This window comes from Pogona vitticeps, chromosome 2 (genome assembly GCF_051106095.1).
Source record: "Pogona vitticeps strain Pit_001003342236 chromosome 2, PviZW2.1, whole genome shotgun sequence".
Taxonomy (NCBI): Eukaryota; Metazoa; Chordata; class Lepidosauria; order Squamata; family Agamidae; genus Pogona; species Pogona vitticeps.
The window spans coordinates 183,057,830-183,073,221 of NC_135784.1; the positions used below are offsets into that span (position 1 = coordinate 183,057,830).

The 15,392-nt window shown below is 43.1% G+C and overlaps 1 protein-coding gene across 1 annotated transcript; it reads right to left on the reverse strand.

Annotated features, from left to right (window-relative positions):
• Nucleotides 1–836: 836 nt before the first annotated feature.
• ICAM4 (intercellular adhesion molecule 4 (Landsteiner-Wiener blood group)) lies at nt 837–13,534 on the reverse strand. The gene is made up of 5 exons (XM_078386607.1): nt 13,461–13,534; nt 11,697–11,753; nt 3,299–3,568; nt 2,002–2,319; nt 837–1,052 (listed from the first exon to the last, which is right to left on the reverse strand). The coding sequence occupies exons 2-5, from the start codon at nt 11,749–11,751 to the stop codon at nt 952–954; spliced, it is 744 nt and encodes a 247-aa protein (XP_078242733.1). The 5' UTR covers nt 11,752–11,753; nt 13,461–13,534; the 3' UTR covers nt 837–951.
• Nucleotides 13,535–15,392: the final 1,858 nt, after the last annotated feature.

Sequence of the window (15,392 nt, forward strand, 5' to 3'; positions counted from 1 at the left end):
GCTAGAGTGTTGGCACTGGATTCTTCCCCCACACATGCTTGCTGAATGCTGATTAAAACTTTTGACCCATGCCTCTCTCTAGGGGAAGTGCTGAAGATTTCCCAGTTAAAAAAATAAAAATAAAGCATCCTTTCAGGAGGAATGAAGGGTAGTTGGAAGTCACCAGAAGAAGAAGAAGAAGAAGAAGAAGAAGAAGAAGAAGAAGAAGAAGAAGAAGAAGAAGAAGAAGAAGAAGAAGAAGAAGAAGAAGAAGAAACAAAACAAGAGAAATGTCATATAGAGAGTGGGAAAAATACCAATAACATTAGTGCAGAACAACTGGTCCATCTGGGAGAGCCTCAGCTGATAACACACTTTGCTTCAGGTTGCAGTCCTGTATATACTCACCCAGGACATAGTCCCACAGAATCAGGAAGGAGTTACTTCTGAGTAGATAAGAACACGATCAGTTCCTCAAAAGACTGAATACTCTACATCATATCTGTGATTTGTTATTCCTCTAAAATTTATTGTTGCCTCTCAAGGCCGTGATTCCTATTAAAAGCCCTGCTAAATACACCATAATTTAGGACTTCTGTCTGCCCATTGGAAAGACATTGGACTGATGCGCTTCAAGCAGAAGGAAGAATTTTGAGGGAGAAGTGGAATGGTATGGAGGGAGAGCAAAAAATGTCTCTCCTTTTCCAGAGATATTAGGTTCCAAGATCAGCCAGACTACGATTTCAATCATCATCATCATCATCACCATCTTCTTCTTCTTCTTCTACACCATCATCATTTTTAAATATATGATATTTTTTTCCCACCTACAAATTGATTCGCAACAGCTTTGACTCGCAGTTCCTTATTTGCTTATGCAATGTCTGTGAAAAACAGGAGTTCATGACAGTCTGTGTTATGCCAAGCTTCTGCAGCTCGTAAGTAGTTTGCTTCTGACCATCTTGGCTTTAGTTATCTAAGAGTCAGACAATATGTGAAAATGACCAACAGCCATGCACCTAGCACGACTATAGAAGAAACAGCCACAACTACAGCCCTGTAGAGTTCTGAAACTGAAAAGAAAGAGAGAAAGAGAGAGAAGATCAGCAAGGGAGGAAAAAAAATTCAGGTAACGTTAACTGCAACGTTCTAGCGAGAACCACAAAGAGAACTGGACAGATCACCTGATTAGGTCAAGGTTCTCCTGAAGCTCAGGGATCAGAGTGTGTGGCTTTCAGCGGGGACAGTACAGCTGATAGCATGTGTAGTCATATGCTATTGAAATTCCATTTTGGCCATTTTGGGGTTTGGGTTTGGCGATTGTGCCGATGACTGTTCCAAGATCAATGAATTGTTGCTGGCTAACGAAGTTGCCATTGGTGAATGGGTTGGTAGATGAAATCAAAAAAAAGTCAGGGGGACCCCCTGCTTCACTGGGAATGCATTCCCCACACTAACATCATCCTTCCCAACCACCAGTCTGGGCTGAAACAAAGGCAAGCCAGGTTGACAACACAAACAAGGCCTATTCTGAACATGCCGCGGCTTCAGTGCCCTGTTAGAGCTAATGTGCAACTTTAAAATTCTATATTCGGAAAAGCTGCACATCAGCTCTAACAGGGGCTCTATCTGGCTAATCAACTGAGTGTTATTCCTGGTATTATTTCCTCCCCAGAAACCCTGATCTAGTATAATAGCAAGTACGATAATGGGAGCTAGATTAGTAATTGTGAAAAATTGGAAACTGAAATATAGATGTCAAATAATTGAATGGTATAACAAAGTTTTGGAAATACAGTAGCTGTTAATGATAAATTAACGTCGGATATAAAATATAGTAAGGATGTGGTATAAGAAAACCAGTTTGTTGAAATTTGGCAAGACGTCCTGAATTTTGTACTAGTGAAAGGTGAAGATTTTTACCCAAACCAGAAATAATGATATTTTGGAAAGAAACTTCTGTCTGAGACCTGGGAAAATCAGGCAGCTTGTGATGGAATCGGGGAGGTGCTACAAACTCACCTGCTGTCTTGAGGTCCAGCCTAAGGGACTTAGCAATGATGGACTGCTCATCTGGTTTGAGGTCGAAGGTCATTTGACAACTAGCTTCCTGCCCATGGTCCCACGGCTTAGGATTTAAGGGATGCGTGATTGTACGGTTTACAAGCCCAACACTGGTATTGTCCTGAAATTTCCATGAATGCAGTCTCTCTGTCCCTTTAAGCAAGGTCAGACTGAGACTTCTGAGGGCTGTTATCTCTGTCACATGGCATGTCAGGTTGTAGGCTTGGTGAAGATTTTGGCTTGGTGATGACTTCTCAAGCTTTAGTAATATCTCCTCTAAAATGACAGTAAAAAGACAAAGTTCATTGGGGTGACTGCTGGCTTTTACTCCAGAGAAATATGGAACATCATCACATTAAAAAGTGTCTTCCTTGTGTCACTTCCCTTCCTTGCTAACATCTGGATGGTTTGCAAACAACCTCTGGAAGCATGGGTGTCCAGGAGACTGAGGAAGGGAATCTTAAATGGGTATCTCTTCACATTTATTCATGTAAATGTCAAAGACCCATAGGGATCATGAATCAACTTTGCTCCCTCACCCCTCTCAAAGTATTTCTGTGGATGCCCTTGGTTGGAAGTGCTTCCATTGTGCCATAGGGCTGGCCAGGATTGATATCATTCCCCCACTGGGTCCAGCGTCAGGCTTGGAGAGGTAACTCTAGCAAGTCCTACAGGTCCCAAAGATATATTTGACACCATTACCAGAAGACAAGCCCCTATATCCAGGGCTGGCTTATGCAATTTTTCTGAGGCTCAGCAACAAATGATGTGCCTCCTCTAAGTCAAGGTACAATGCACCCTATGATACCCGAGTCATTTTAGTACCTGAGGCAGAAAATAATGCATTAAATAGCTAATATTTTGCTGCTGTTTCTTGATAGCAAAAATCTGCTGCTTGCGGTGGCTGCCTCATCTTATCCAATGGTAGGGCCAACCTTCCATCCATATGAGCTGCATGGGCTGCAAAGCTGCCAGCAGTCTTGTGGTAGCATCTGTAACCCTGCCACAGTCTCAGGGCCTTCACATTTGCCTGAACAGACCACTGTGTCATGCCTCTGTCAGAAAACTACAGTTGTGAATGTTTCCCTTTTAGCACCAGGTGTCTGAACAGCTAGGTAAGGTTTCCTCCAATCTCAGCTGGTTTACTCTCTATCTGTGCAACTTTGGGACTGCTGTACTCAAGAGCGCCATGTCCCCAACCCTCCCTGTCTTATATTCCATCCACAAGAGGCAACCCTTTCCAGGAATCACTTACTGTAAGTTAAGATGGTGGCGTTTGCTTTCTTTGTTGTCCCATTGCATGTAATATCGCACGAAACATGTGACATCTCTTCTGTGAAATTGAGGAACTGAGCAGACTTCCAGCCAGGCTCATGAAGTCCTTTCATGCTTTTTTGGCGTGCCTCTAGGCTCAAGCTGGAGGTGGTCTTACAGGTGGAGCTGCAGTTTAGCCAGACAGAATCTCCTCTTCTGACTGCAGTCATCGGAAGAGAAATGGTGACTTCAAATTCCTCTTCAGCAGTCCCTGGAATGACAAAGACCACACACGCAGTTAAGAGCATCAAACAGACTTATAAACAGCAATTCACCTTCGACAAGTAAGAATGGCTTTCTATCCAACCAACTTCGGAAGCATTTGTAATTTCGTAGAAGAAGTTGGGTTCTGATTCTTTCAGGGACCTCATGCCCCACAAACTGCTAATGAGGAAATGTGCTGGGAATTGGGCAGATTTTGCGGTTGGTAACATTTGTGTAACTAATTGGAGCTGGTGTTGATATTTAAGAGTATTCCGTGTCTTTTCTGAATTGTGCCAAATGGAAATATAGTATGAATGAAAGCATTCAAACAAAACCCAAACAGGATTATAATCAGCTGTAGTAGATCCCTGGAGATCCAACAGATAAGTTGCCATTCTGCTAAAATTCATTTAATTAAAAAGAAATAGAAACACCAGGGACCTTGTGGGGAGATGGGCAAGAGGAACTGAACATTGGTAAGCACCAACCCCAAGCAGTAACAAACATTTTAAGCTGAGATGGATTTTGGCCACAAACAAAACAATAGGTGGATTTATACCCAATGGAAAGCAAAGTCAGGACCAAGTAATTCTGGGTTTGCTATCCCCATTTTCTTCCCAATTATAATAAAAATGCTTAAGTACTGCGCTGGAATTGCTTAACCTCTAACTCAGTGGTTTCCAGACTGTTCAGCAGTGTGCTCCCTTTTTTGACTTTTGAGAAACCTTCATGCCTTCCCACCTTCTCTTACCCTCATCCAGACCTCTTTTAACAAAAGGTCAATTCATCATTTAAAAGTGAAAACAGTAACAACAACAACAACAACAACAACAACAACAACAACAACAACAACAACAACAACACAGAAAATGTAGTAAAAAGTCAAACTAAAAAGAAACACCCTGAATCATTTCTTCACTCAAAAACATTCCAATCAACCAACATTTTGCTGTTGGGCATAATCCCACTGGCCATTTCAATCAATTTCTCTTCACGCTTTGTATAAATCAGGTTCAAGTCATGTATTTAAATCGCTTGTCTTGGTCACATCCACTGAATGGAAATGCATTTATTTCTCATGATTTAAACTGGTTTCGGCATCTACAATGATGAAATCAACTCATTTCCTTTCCTTTTTAGGAACCCGGCATTATCACTTGTCTTTTTAAAAAGTGACATAGCAACAAATCAATGGTCCCATTCAGCTGAAAACGTCAAAAGGTAGTAACAGACACATCGCTAAACAGTGCTATAACAAATTTAAAAAGAGAAAGAGTAGAAGCCCCGGAGGCAGTGCCATTGACACAGAACTGGGCCACAAATTAAACTGAAAGCACCATCCACATCTGCCAAAACGAATCAGTTTAAATTGATTTACAAACAAGTTATTTTTAAAAGCCCCTGTTGGTCGGTTGAAAAAAAAAATCACTTTGAAACCCAAATAAATTGATTTCACTAGTATATTGTGTGCATGAGAAATTATGATTCAATTTAAATAATGCTTAAATTTGTTTAACTGAGGTTCTCTTTGCCCATGTGACCATGTCCTATAGTTTTACCCCCTGACAAGATTTTTATGAAACTGGAAATGTGGTTGCAGTCACTTCTAGTTTAATTTTTGGGAACTTCACGTATGGTCTCTGGACTGCCAGAATGGCGTTACTGATATGGGCCAAACTTGGTGCAATCAGAAATATTTGTTTGAGTGGAAGGACAGTGAACTCAATCCATTCTGATACAGAAAGCAAATTTCTGGGCTCACACAATTCAATCTGCTTTTCTGATTTTTGAACCAGGCAAAAGTAGATCCCAGGAGTCTGAAAAACTTTTATTTAAATAATTAAAAATGAGGGTTATCATTGCACAGTAACAACACTTAAAAGTGAGTTTTAAGAGGAGTTGTCTAACATTAGATTAGGCAGCAGGCCTAATCTCTCTGGGGAATATATTCCTTTATCATGATGCAATTTCAGAGGAGTCCCTTTCTCTAAGAGACATCCACCATATTTCACAAGACAGTCAAAGAAGAGTTAGACAGAACTTGGAAAACATTATTTTTTTTAGAACGTAATTCATGCTAGGGGAGGGATCCTGATCAACTCTACCCTATTCCAAAAATCTCTGTGTGATGCTGTGGATAAAATGATGGAATAAGATTCAGGACACCTGGGCTCAAATCCCTGTTATGCTCATGGAAACTGACTGGGTGGGAATGGGACTGGTAAAAAGCACTCCTGAAAGATTTACCTTGGAAGCCCTATTAGGGTTGCTGTCAATCAGTTCCAGCTTGATGACACACTACACACACACAATCCCAGATGACTGTGAAAATTGGAGTTGAAGTGACTCACCAGGTTTTGCATTTCCCAACTGTTTCAATGCAGCTCAAAACAATATTTATTAAACTAGTTGGAGAATGTGTCTATCCAGGAAGAAAATATGTTCAGTGTGACTCAGTGTTTGACGCTGTCTTTTGCACATTTGCTCTGCAAATGCCTTTTGGCAACATGCTTGCTGCCGACTGTACATCTGTTACTCACCTGAATTATGTTCATTGGCTGCCCTGCCTGCGTGAAGCACCACTAAAGGGAATGGTGAACCACTGCGGAAAACATCCTGTGTCCAACTCAAGTGGGGGAAACACTGGTAAAACTACTCCTGAAATATGTTACATATTTTGAAAATCTTTGATCCCCACACGGGATGTTGAGACACACTGTGACGTTGCTCCCTCTTGCCAGTGATAACAGTTGAAATCTCAGCCTGTCAAGTCCCTAACAGGATGCATCCTTTCCCTTTTTCTCCTGAATTTTAAATGAATCTCCAGTCTCCAACCCCCACCCCTCCTCTCAATTCTCTCTCCCCCATCTTTGCCCAGACCTGGTGTCTGTTTTTTGTCTTCTGATAAACGTTTACAACAGAGCCCTAAAACAACATAAGCCACAAATTACTGCATGTAAATGTAACATACATCCAAAACCCAGGGAATATTTAGTATGAAACTGATATTTCATTCAACATTTCATTCTTTTTCCATCTGTCTGACAAAGTAGACGTGTCCTCAAAAGTTTACATTAAAATATAATAGTCCTAGGGCGCCACATGTTTTTGCTTTGCTTTGCTTTGCTTCTATGGATATGCCTGCACAGAATAACTTGGCTTCCTCTTCCAAAATGACATCCTCCATTCTGAAATGGAAAGCTGCCCAATCATTTGTTTCATTCTATGATACTGTTTTTTCATTTAGTTTGTCTGGACTTCATGCCTGATGCCCTGTTGTGACCCCAGAGGGAAGGTGGAATGATCTGTTCTGCTTGTGGCTCCTCTCTGGTTGCCATCTACAGTACAAGAGGGAACCTACCAACACCAGCTCGCATATACAATACTTACAAGGACTGGCTGGAAGCAACAAGGTGCTTTCCAGCTTGCACAATGCACAACTTCACACTGCAGATTGTGAGGGAGGAGAGTGGATCACCCCAGCTGTGGAACCACTGCACTTTATGAAAAGAAACACAGTATTTGCCAGTTATTTAATCTGTTACAGCACTAATTAATCAGTGAAACTGGTAGCCACCAGAGCATTAGGCTCATTTATTTTTTTCTGGTGCCTTTGAATCAGGGACATACAGTGGTGCCTCGCTTAACGAGCGCACCGTTTAACGACAAATCCGCATAGCAATGTCGCTTTTGCGATCGCAAAAGCGATCGCATTGTGATGTTTAGATAGGCAAAAACTCGCATTGCGATGATTGGTAAGCGTTTCGCTTACCGATCTTTGCATTGCGATGTTTTTACAACAGCTGATCGGCGGTTCCAAAATGGCTTCCGAGTGCCCAAAATGGCCACTGCGAGTGTTTTCGCGCCCTGCCCTCGCTTACCGAGGGCGCGAAAATGGCAGCACTATGGAAGAACTTCGCTGAACGGTGAGTTTGGGCCCCGTAGGAATGCATTAAACTAAGTTTAATGCGTTCCTATGGGGTTTTTCGATCTGTTTAGCGATGTTTTTGCATAGTGACGATTAATCCGGAATGGATTAACGTTGCTATGCGGGGCACCACTGTGACTAGCATTTTTGGTGCCTGAGGCCTTGCTGCCTTATTGGTTAAGCTTGGATCACAAGAGATTGGCTTATGCAGGTTGAGGACAGAGGAATCAGGAGGAATACTCTGTGTGAGGGTGCAATGGTTAGGTTGGTTCCTGGGCCTGCAGGTCTCCTCCTGCCCAGAGAGAAGAGACAGGAGGCTGTACATGTGCCCAGCGGGAGTGGCTCCATGCCCTTCCATTACTAACCTAACTACAATGTGTTGGTTTATGTTCTTTCAGCACCACAATCTTGTGCTGACTACACCCCAGTGGCTCCACCCTAGGGATAGTTCTGCTTTCAGGGCAGGGGAAAATAACTTGCTTACATGGTCAGCATTTTGTTATCTGCATCCAGCATAGCCACGGGTAGGACTTAGTGCCAAACCTATCTGGGAGGCACCAGAATGGAGAAAGTCGGTACAGCCACATGTGGCTGTTAGGAACAGGTTTCCCATGCTAGGTAAAGGTAAAGGTTCCCCTTGACCATTTTTGTCCCGTCGTGTTCGACTCTAGGGGGTGGTGCTCATCCCCGTTTCCAAGCCATAGAGCCAGCGTTTGTCCGAAGACAATCTTCCATGGTCACATGGCCAGTGCGACTTAGACACGGAATGCTGTTACCTTCCCACCGAGGTGGTCCCTATTTATCTACTTGCATTTGCAAGCTTTCGAACCGCTAGGTTGGCGGGAGCTGGGACAAGCTATGGGAGCTCACTCCGTCACATGGATTCTATCTTACGACTGCTGGTCTTCTGACCCTGCAGCACAGGCTTCTGCTGTTTAGCCCGCAACGCCACCATGTCCCATGCTAGTGCACAACAATTTTTGCCTTGAAAGTAACCAGGAGAGAATACGAGACCACGAAGAATCCAGGACGTTTGAGTATCTTGCCCATGGTGACCTTTGTCTCTCATTGCTTCTCCTTTGAGTCCCTTCCACTTCTTGAAGGAAATAACTTGGTTTGTTTGCTTGCTTTGCTGCTGTTCTTTTGCAATGGAGAGCAAGCCATGAGGATACATCCATCTTGTTCTTTTGTGTGTATGCATACATGGAATCCAGCTTTACAGGCTTCAGTACTCAAGTCTAGTGTGTCCCCCCCCTCCCTTGTTTTATCTTGAATGGATATATTGGACCATAAACACAAACATACATTTTTCTTTGTACCTGATCATGAGCATTCTGAGCGATTACATGTAATTCATAGCCATAAACTCACTCTTACTAGACTGTTGCACTATGTTAACATAATTATAAATTCCTACATTTATTTATTTATTTATTTATTTATTTATTTATTTATTTATTTATTTATTTATTTATTTGTTTGTTTGTTTGTTTGTTTATTTATTTATTTATTTATTTATTTATTTATGCCTCACTTTTCTCTGAAACCTAATGGGGCTCTGCATAATTTAAAAAGACACTGTTGAAAGCTGAAAACAGTAAGTGATTCAAATATTTAAAAAAGACATATTACAAATGTTAGATTATTAAAATATTATTATTAAAACAAATTTAAAAGCAACAAAATATAAACCATCCCATTTTAATGTTGATAATTTGTTAATGTTTCTGGATGTAAACCTCTCCTAGATAGCCAGTCACTAAGGGAAAGCCTGCCCGAAGAGAAAGATCTTCACCGGCCTGCAGAAGGACAGCAAAGATAGGGTGACCCTCATCTATTGTGGGAGGGAGTTCCAGAGTCTGGGAGCAGTGACAGCAAAGGGCCCTCCCCCATGTCCCCACCAAATGCAGCTGTGAAGGTGGTGGGGCTGAGAAAAAGGCCTTCCTTGAAGATCTCAACACCCTGGCAGGCTCATCAAAGGAAATACATTTTTGAGAGGTCCATTTTAGGGCTTTGGAAGTTAAAACCAGCACTTTGAATTGCACCTGGAAACAGGTTGGCAGCCTGAATGAATTTTGGCTGTCACTTTATTGATGCTATTTGCAGGCCTTCCCCTAACAAAAAGATGTCTTTGTGGCTCACCGAATAAAATAATTAAAAATTGCAACAAATGCTACACCAAAAATAACACTGAAGAGCAGAGAAATTGGCAAAGGTTAAAGAGGGTTAACATGGTACAGGAAACAACATTTAAAAGTGAGTCTACGGAAGGATAAAGAGGGGTGGTCTGACATTAAGTTAGGCAGCAAGCAGATCTGTCTGGGGAAGGAGACACTCATTAGGCCCATAAGAAAGAAACCTAGTTTGGCGGCGGATGAAATTGGCAATTATAGGCCCATCGCCATTGTTTCTTTCATAAGTAAAGTGGTGGAGAGGGTGGTGGCCGACCAGCTTCAGGCTCTCTTGGAGGAAACGGATGCCCTGGATCCATTTCAGTTGGGCTTCAGGCCGCGCCACGGTACAGAGACGGCATTGGTCGCCCTGTACGATGACCTGTTGAGGGAGGCTGACAGGGGAAAAACATCTCTGTTGGTCCTCCTCGACATCTTGGCGGCCTTTGATACCATCGACCACAGTATCCTCCTGGGGAGGCTCTCCGAGTTGGGAATTGGTGGCCCAGCACTTGCCTGGCTCCGTTCCTTCTTGGAGGACTGTCCCCAGAGAGTACAGCTTGGGGAGAGTGTCTCGGCCCCGTGGAGTCTCAATTGTGGGGTTCCACAGGGGTCGATTATCTCCCCAATGCTGTTTAACATCTATATGAGGCTGCTGGGTGTGGAGCGTTGTGTCATCAGTACGCGGATGACACGCAGCTCTACATCTCCTTTCTTCCAACTGCAGGTGATGCCGTCCTGTCCCTTCAGTGCTGCCTGGGGACCGTACTGGAATGGATGCAGGAGAATGGGCTGAGGCTGAACCTGGACAAGACGGAGGTTCTGAGGGTAGGTGCCCCCACCATTGGTGGCGTGGGTGACTCTCTCTCATTTGGGGGGTGTGTGGCCCTTGCCGCCAAGAATGGGGTTCACAGCCTGGGGGTACATCTGGACCCGACGCTCACCATGGAAACACAGGTGGCGTCGGTGGTCCGTACCGCCTTTTTCCACCTTTGGCAGATAGCCTGGCTGTGGCCCTATCTTGATGTGGGGGCCCTCACTACTTTGGTGCATGCACTCGTAATATCGAGATTAGACCACTGTAACGCGCTCTACGTGGGGCTACTTTTGAAGTTGATGCGGAAACTCCAGGTGGTGCAGAACGCGGCAGCCAGACTCCTTAGTAGAGTGAGAAAATACCATCACATCTCCCCTATTCTGGCCGCGCTGCATTGGCTGCCCATCCGGTTCTGTGTCAACTTCAAAGTTCTGATGCTTACGTATAAAGCCCTAAACGGTTTAGGGCCTCGATACTTGGCGGAACGCCTACTCCCACCGAGATCTACCCGTGTCACCCGTGCGAGTCAGGAGGTGAGGCTGAGGAGCCTGACGCCGAGGGAGGCCTGGAAGGAAAAAACAAGAAACCAGGCCTTCTCGGCGGTGGCTCCTCACCTCTGGAACAACCTGCCTCCAGAGATTTGCGCGGCTCCCTCGCTGGGTATTTTTAAGAAACAACTGAAAACATGGATGTTTAGGCAGGCCTTCCCTCCCAGTTAATCCCTGACCTCTCCCTTGCTTTCTTTATTATGTTTTCCCTTTTCCATCTTAGAGAATTTTTAATTGTGTACAAATTCCTTTTTAATTATATATTGGTTTTGTATTTTGTGTTTTATGTTGTAAGCCGCCTAGAGTGGTCAATATGACCAGATAGGCGGGGTATAAATAGAATAAATAAATAAATAAGATATTCCTTCATCAAGATGCCATTTCTGAGAAAGCTCCTTCTCTTAAGAGTCACCTGTTGTACCTCACCAGAGATCAAGTCAAAGAAGGGCCAGACAGAACTTAGGCAGGTCCTTTTTTCACAATGTAACCCATGCTTGGGGAGGGATCCTGGAACATGGAATAAATCTTAAGGTTTAGTTTGTTCCATAAAGGAAGAAACAGTCTATCAAGTGTAACATTGCAGAAAGCAAAATATTTCTCAGGTTAAAACCAATACAGTACCTTGAGTAGGAATTAAGCTCCATATACAGTCCAGACTTCAAGGCACTTACCTGCGAGTATTGACAGGGCACATGGCAGGATAAGAAGGTGCCAGGGTCTCACCATGGCTGAGAAGAAGAAGGAAGAAGAAGGGATTTAAGCTTAAAAACAACAACAACAACAGCCTCATCACTGCATATCTTTCCCATGCTACTAAACCTTCCCAAGTCTTTCAAGAGCCTGTAACATGAAGTACAATTACATACTTCTTCCTTATCTTGGCACATAAGGCCACTCAAGGTGACTCTTGTTAGTCGTGTACAGAAGGAAGCAATGACAAACACATCCGAATGTTTCTGGTTTGAAAACACTTTGATGAGACAATCCAAAATGAAACATGAGAGAGTGTTAGCAGACGAGACACTCTCAGGCCAGAAGGCTCTTAGGGCCTGTCTACACAGTGCAGAAGGAGCCGACTGGGATGGGGCTAAACAGGGTTGCTAGGAAAACAGACAGAAAGGCCCTTTGGTATGAACAATGCCTCTCCGTGGCATACGCACCTCAAGCAGCCATGTTTGGTCACAGCCTTTGCCAGTGGAGACACTTTATGGTATTGGCAAAGTTGTGACTTCTTTGGCTCCATAGACGGGCTGAGGAAGTGAACACATGCACATATATAAAGTGTGTAATTAGGTCAGGGAATATTCGCTGCACCAATTTTTTTTAAAAAAGGCAAATAGAAAGCTTCTTCCTAGAAGCTTTTATTGCCTTTTCTCTTAGAGGGCTTTTGAGGCCCAGTTTGAGGGCCTGACCACAAAGCAGCACACTGTAGAGGTCCGAATGAGGGCCTGCCCACAACGGAACAAGGGCAGTCTCTCGAGTGGACCTTTAAGGGGGGGAAAAAGGCAAACCAAAGCTTCTAGGAAGAAGGTTTCCATTCGTCTTTTTTTTTTTTTTAAATGGTGCAGCTAATCTTTGTTGCTCTAATGAACACTTACTTTTTACAGACTTCCTCAGCATCTCCATGGAGCTGAGAATGAATTTGCCAATATTCTGTATTGGGTGTCTTATTAAACCACTTCACAATTGGGCAAATTAGAGGAAGGGTCACTTTTGTTCCATTTGCCGCTATCAGTCATACTGGAAACAGAGCAAAAGAAGAGTGATCTTACCTGCACCAAAGAGGTAGAAGCCCCTGACAGGGGCTCAAAAAGGTGTAGGCAGGACTGCTCTGAGGGCAGGCTGGTCCACTCCAGGAAAAAAAAAAAACATCATCTGATTGCTGTCTTTAGGAGTGAATCATCCCATCCCTGCAGGGGAACAAACAGTGGCCTTGAATGCCCATGTCGTCAAGCCTGTTAATAACCTACTGGGGAAAAGCAAAGTATGTGACCAACGAAGCTGCTCGTTCAAAGCAGAAAGCCCATCTAGTTGCTGACATACACATAGGCAAAATAAAAGTCCGGTGCTGCACAAACGATAACATAGTAATTTGGAATGTGAAAAGTTTCAGTCAAGCTTGGAGTCCTCAGAAGAGAAATGGGACAGGTACGTAAGTATTGTCATATTTGGTGTGAACAAGCTGAAGTGGATGAGAATAGGACATTTCCAATAAGACGATCAGAAAGTGAGTGATGAGACACAGAACAAGCCATTAGGAGCAACCATGCAAAGTCTGTACAAATAATCTCATCCACTCCATGGGAAGGCTATCTATATAATCATCACAGCATTCTTGCCACTTAAAAGCGAACTGGCTTCAAGCACAAGGTTCAAGTCCTTCTCCCAGACTTTGACGGCAAAGTCTCTGATGCAGCGAGAGCTGTGTCACTTACCTTCAGGAATAATGGGGTTATTGAGTAGTAGGAGAAAGAACACCCACACAAGACAACTGGGGTTTGGAGTCACTTCTTGCTATGGATCTTCTAACAGACAGAAGACGAGAAGGATTCTAGGGCTGGCACAGCGTGGGCAGTTTAATTGCTCTGCTGGAGGAAGATAAGCAAGCAGGCGAAGTTCCTAGAAAGAAAACTGTAAGGGTTGGTTTATAATGTACAACAAAATCGTTAGGCATCACCCAGCCAAAATAAAGCGTCCCTCGCTATCATTTCTTCCAGTGCAGAAACCTAATGTTGCAGTCCTAGGCATACGTTCTTAGATGTGCACCTCAATGCAAAATTACTTTTGCTGATCCAAATCTCTTCCAGTGTGACTTTTTTTTAAAGGAAAAGCATTCAAGAAAAACTTAATCACCTGGCAGATATGCTTTGATTGTATTCCTGCATTGAGCAGGGGTTTGGACTTGATGGCCTTGTAGGCCCCTTCCAACTTCACTTTTCTGTGATTCTATGATAATTTGAACAGATATCATTCCAGGAAAAAATTCCTTAAAGAAAACTTTAAAGATGCCAGGTACACAAATGCCTGAAGCTAACTGAAATCTGGCAGATTCTTTGCTCTCTTAGAATCTATTGTGTCTCCAAATTTCTTGTACATCAATATGAAAGGGAAAAAATGTAACTGTGGTTTTGGCTTTCTAGTGCAAGTCAGTGAGAGGCTTCATACATCAGTTTGGATCTGTGTAACAGATCAAGTGAAATAGATGGGGGGAAAGACTCTAGACTGAATTCAGATCTGTTCCAAAGCACCACACTGGCCTCCAGATTAGTGTGTGTGTGTTTGTGAATGTGAAACTAGTGTACTGCTATAATACTCTGTACAAAAGATGACCAAGATCTCAGCTGATTTGAATCAGCTTCTGTAGTGGTAAATTTACAAGTATGATTGGAAAGATCTTCATATTTTGTTGTAAATGCCTTGATAGGATTGGACTTTTATGTAGGCTATTTAGCAGTTTTAATCATGTATATTAAATATGTTTAAATTAATTTTAATTAGTGATGTTTTAAACATCATTTAGGTTTAGTTGCATTTTAATATTGATGTATTCATTTATTGTGATTTTAAACAGAGAGAGAAAGAGAGAGAGATAGGGAGATAAGCATAAGGAAGATCCAAATATACATGTACAGTGGTGCCTCGCTAGGCAGCTACCCCACATGACAGTTTTTTCGCTAGACATTCACTTTTTGCGATCGAAATAGTGATTCGCAAAACAGTGATTCCTATGGGGGAATTTCGCTGGACAATGTTTGGTCCCTGCTTCGCAAACCGATTTTCGCTAGATGACAATTTTGACAGCTCCCTCCGCACTCGCAAAACAGGTGTTTTCGGGACCTAAGACAGCAATTTAAACAGCTGATCGGCGGTTCGCAAAGTGGCTTTCCTAGACAACAACGATTCTTCCCCATTGGAACGCATTAAATTAGGTTTCAATGCATTCCAGTGGGGAAATTCTTTTCGCTAGACAATGATTTCTCTAAACAGCGATTTCAGTGGAACAGATTATCATCATCTAGTGAGGCACCACTGTAGTTAGAGCAATCTGTATCCACAAACAAGGAGCAGGTCTTTTGTGAAGTTAATGGTTCTTGATTATCCATTGAAAATGTTGCACTACAGCAGGAGTATCAATTTCTCCCCCAGCTATGGTGGGAATTGCAGCTGAGCTCAGAATAAGGAAGCCTGACACTGAAGCGTGAAGCCTTTGACCCATAAACCCTGGCTCCACTCCACAATTGTTTGGATCTCATTTTCACATCTCCTCTCTACCAGAGTGCAGCAGCAGGGGTTGGATAAGAGGCTCAGAACAGACCATGTTAGGGTCTTCATTCTACACACCTCGGTATCTGAGATGTCAGTCTCGC

What these genes read in the sequence shown, in the direction of transcription:
- ICAM4 (XM_078386607.1), bottom strand. Translation starts at nt 11,751, where the DNA reads ATGGTGAGACCCTGGCACCTTCTTATCCTGCCATGTGCCCTGTCAATA. An exon ending in CGCCACCATCTTAACTTACA is followed by an intron (nt 2,320 to 3,298) that starts GTAAGTGATTCC and finishes CTGTCATTTTAG; the next exon opens with AGGAGATATTACTAAAGCTT. An exon ending in GCTGGACCTCAAGACAGCAG is followed by an intron (nt 1,053 to 2,001) that starts GTGAGTTTGTAG and finishes CTTTCTTTTCAG; the next exon opens with TTTCAGAACTCTACAGGGCT.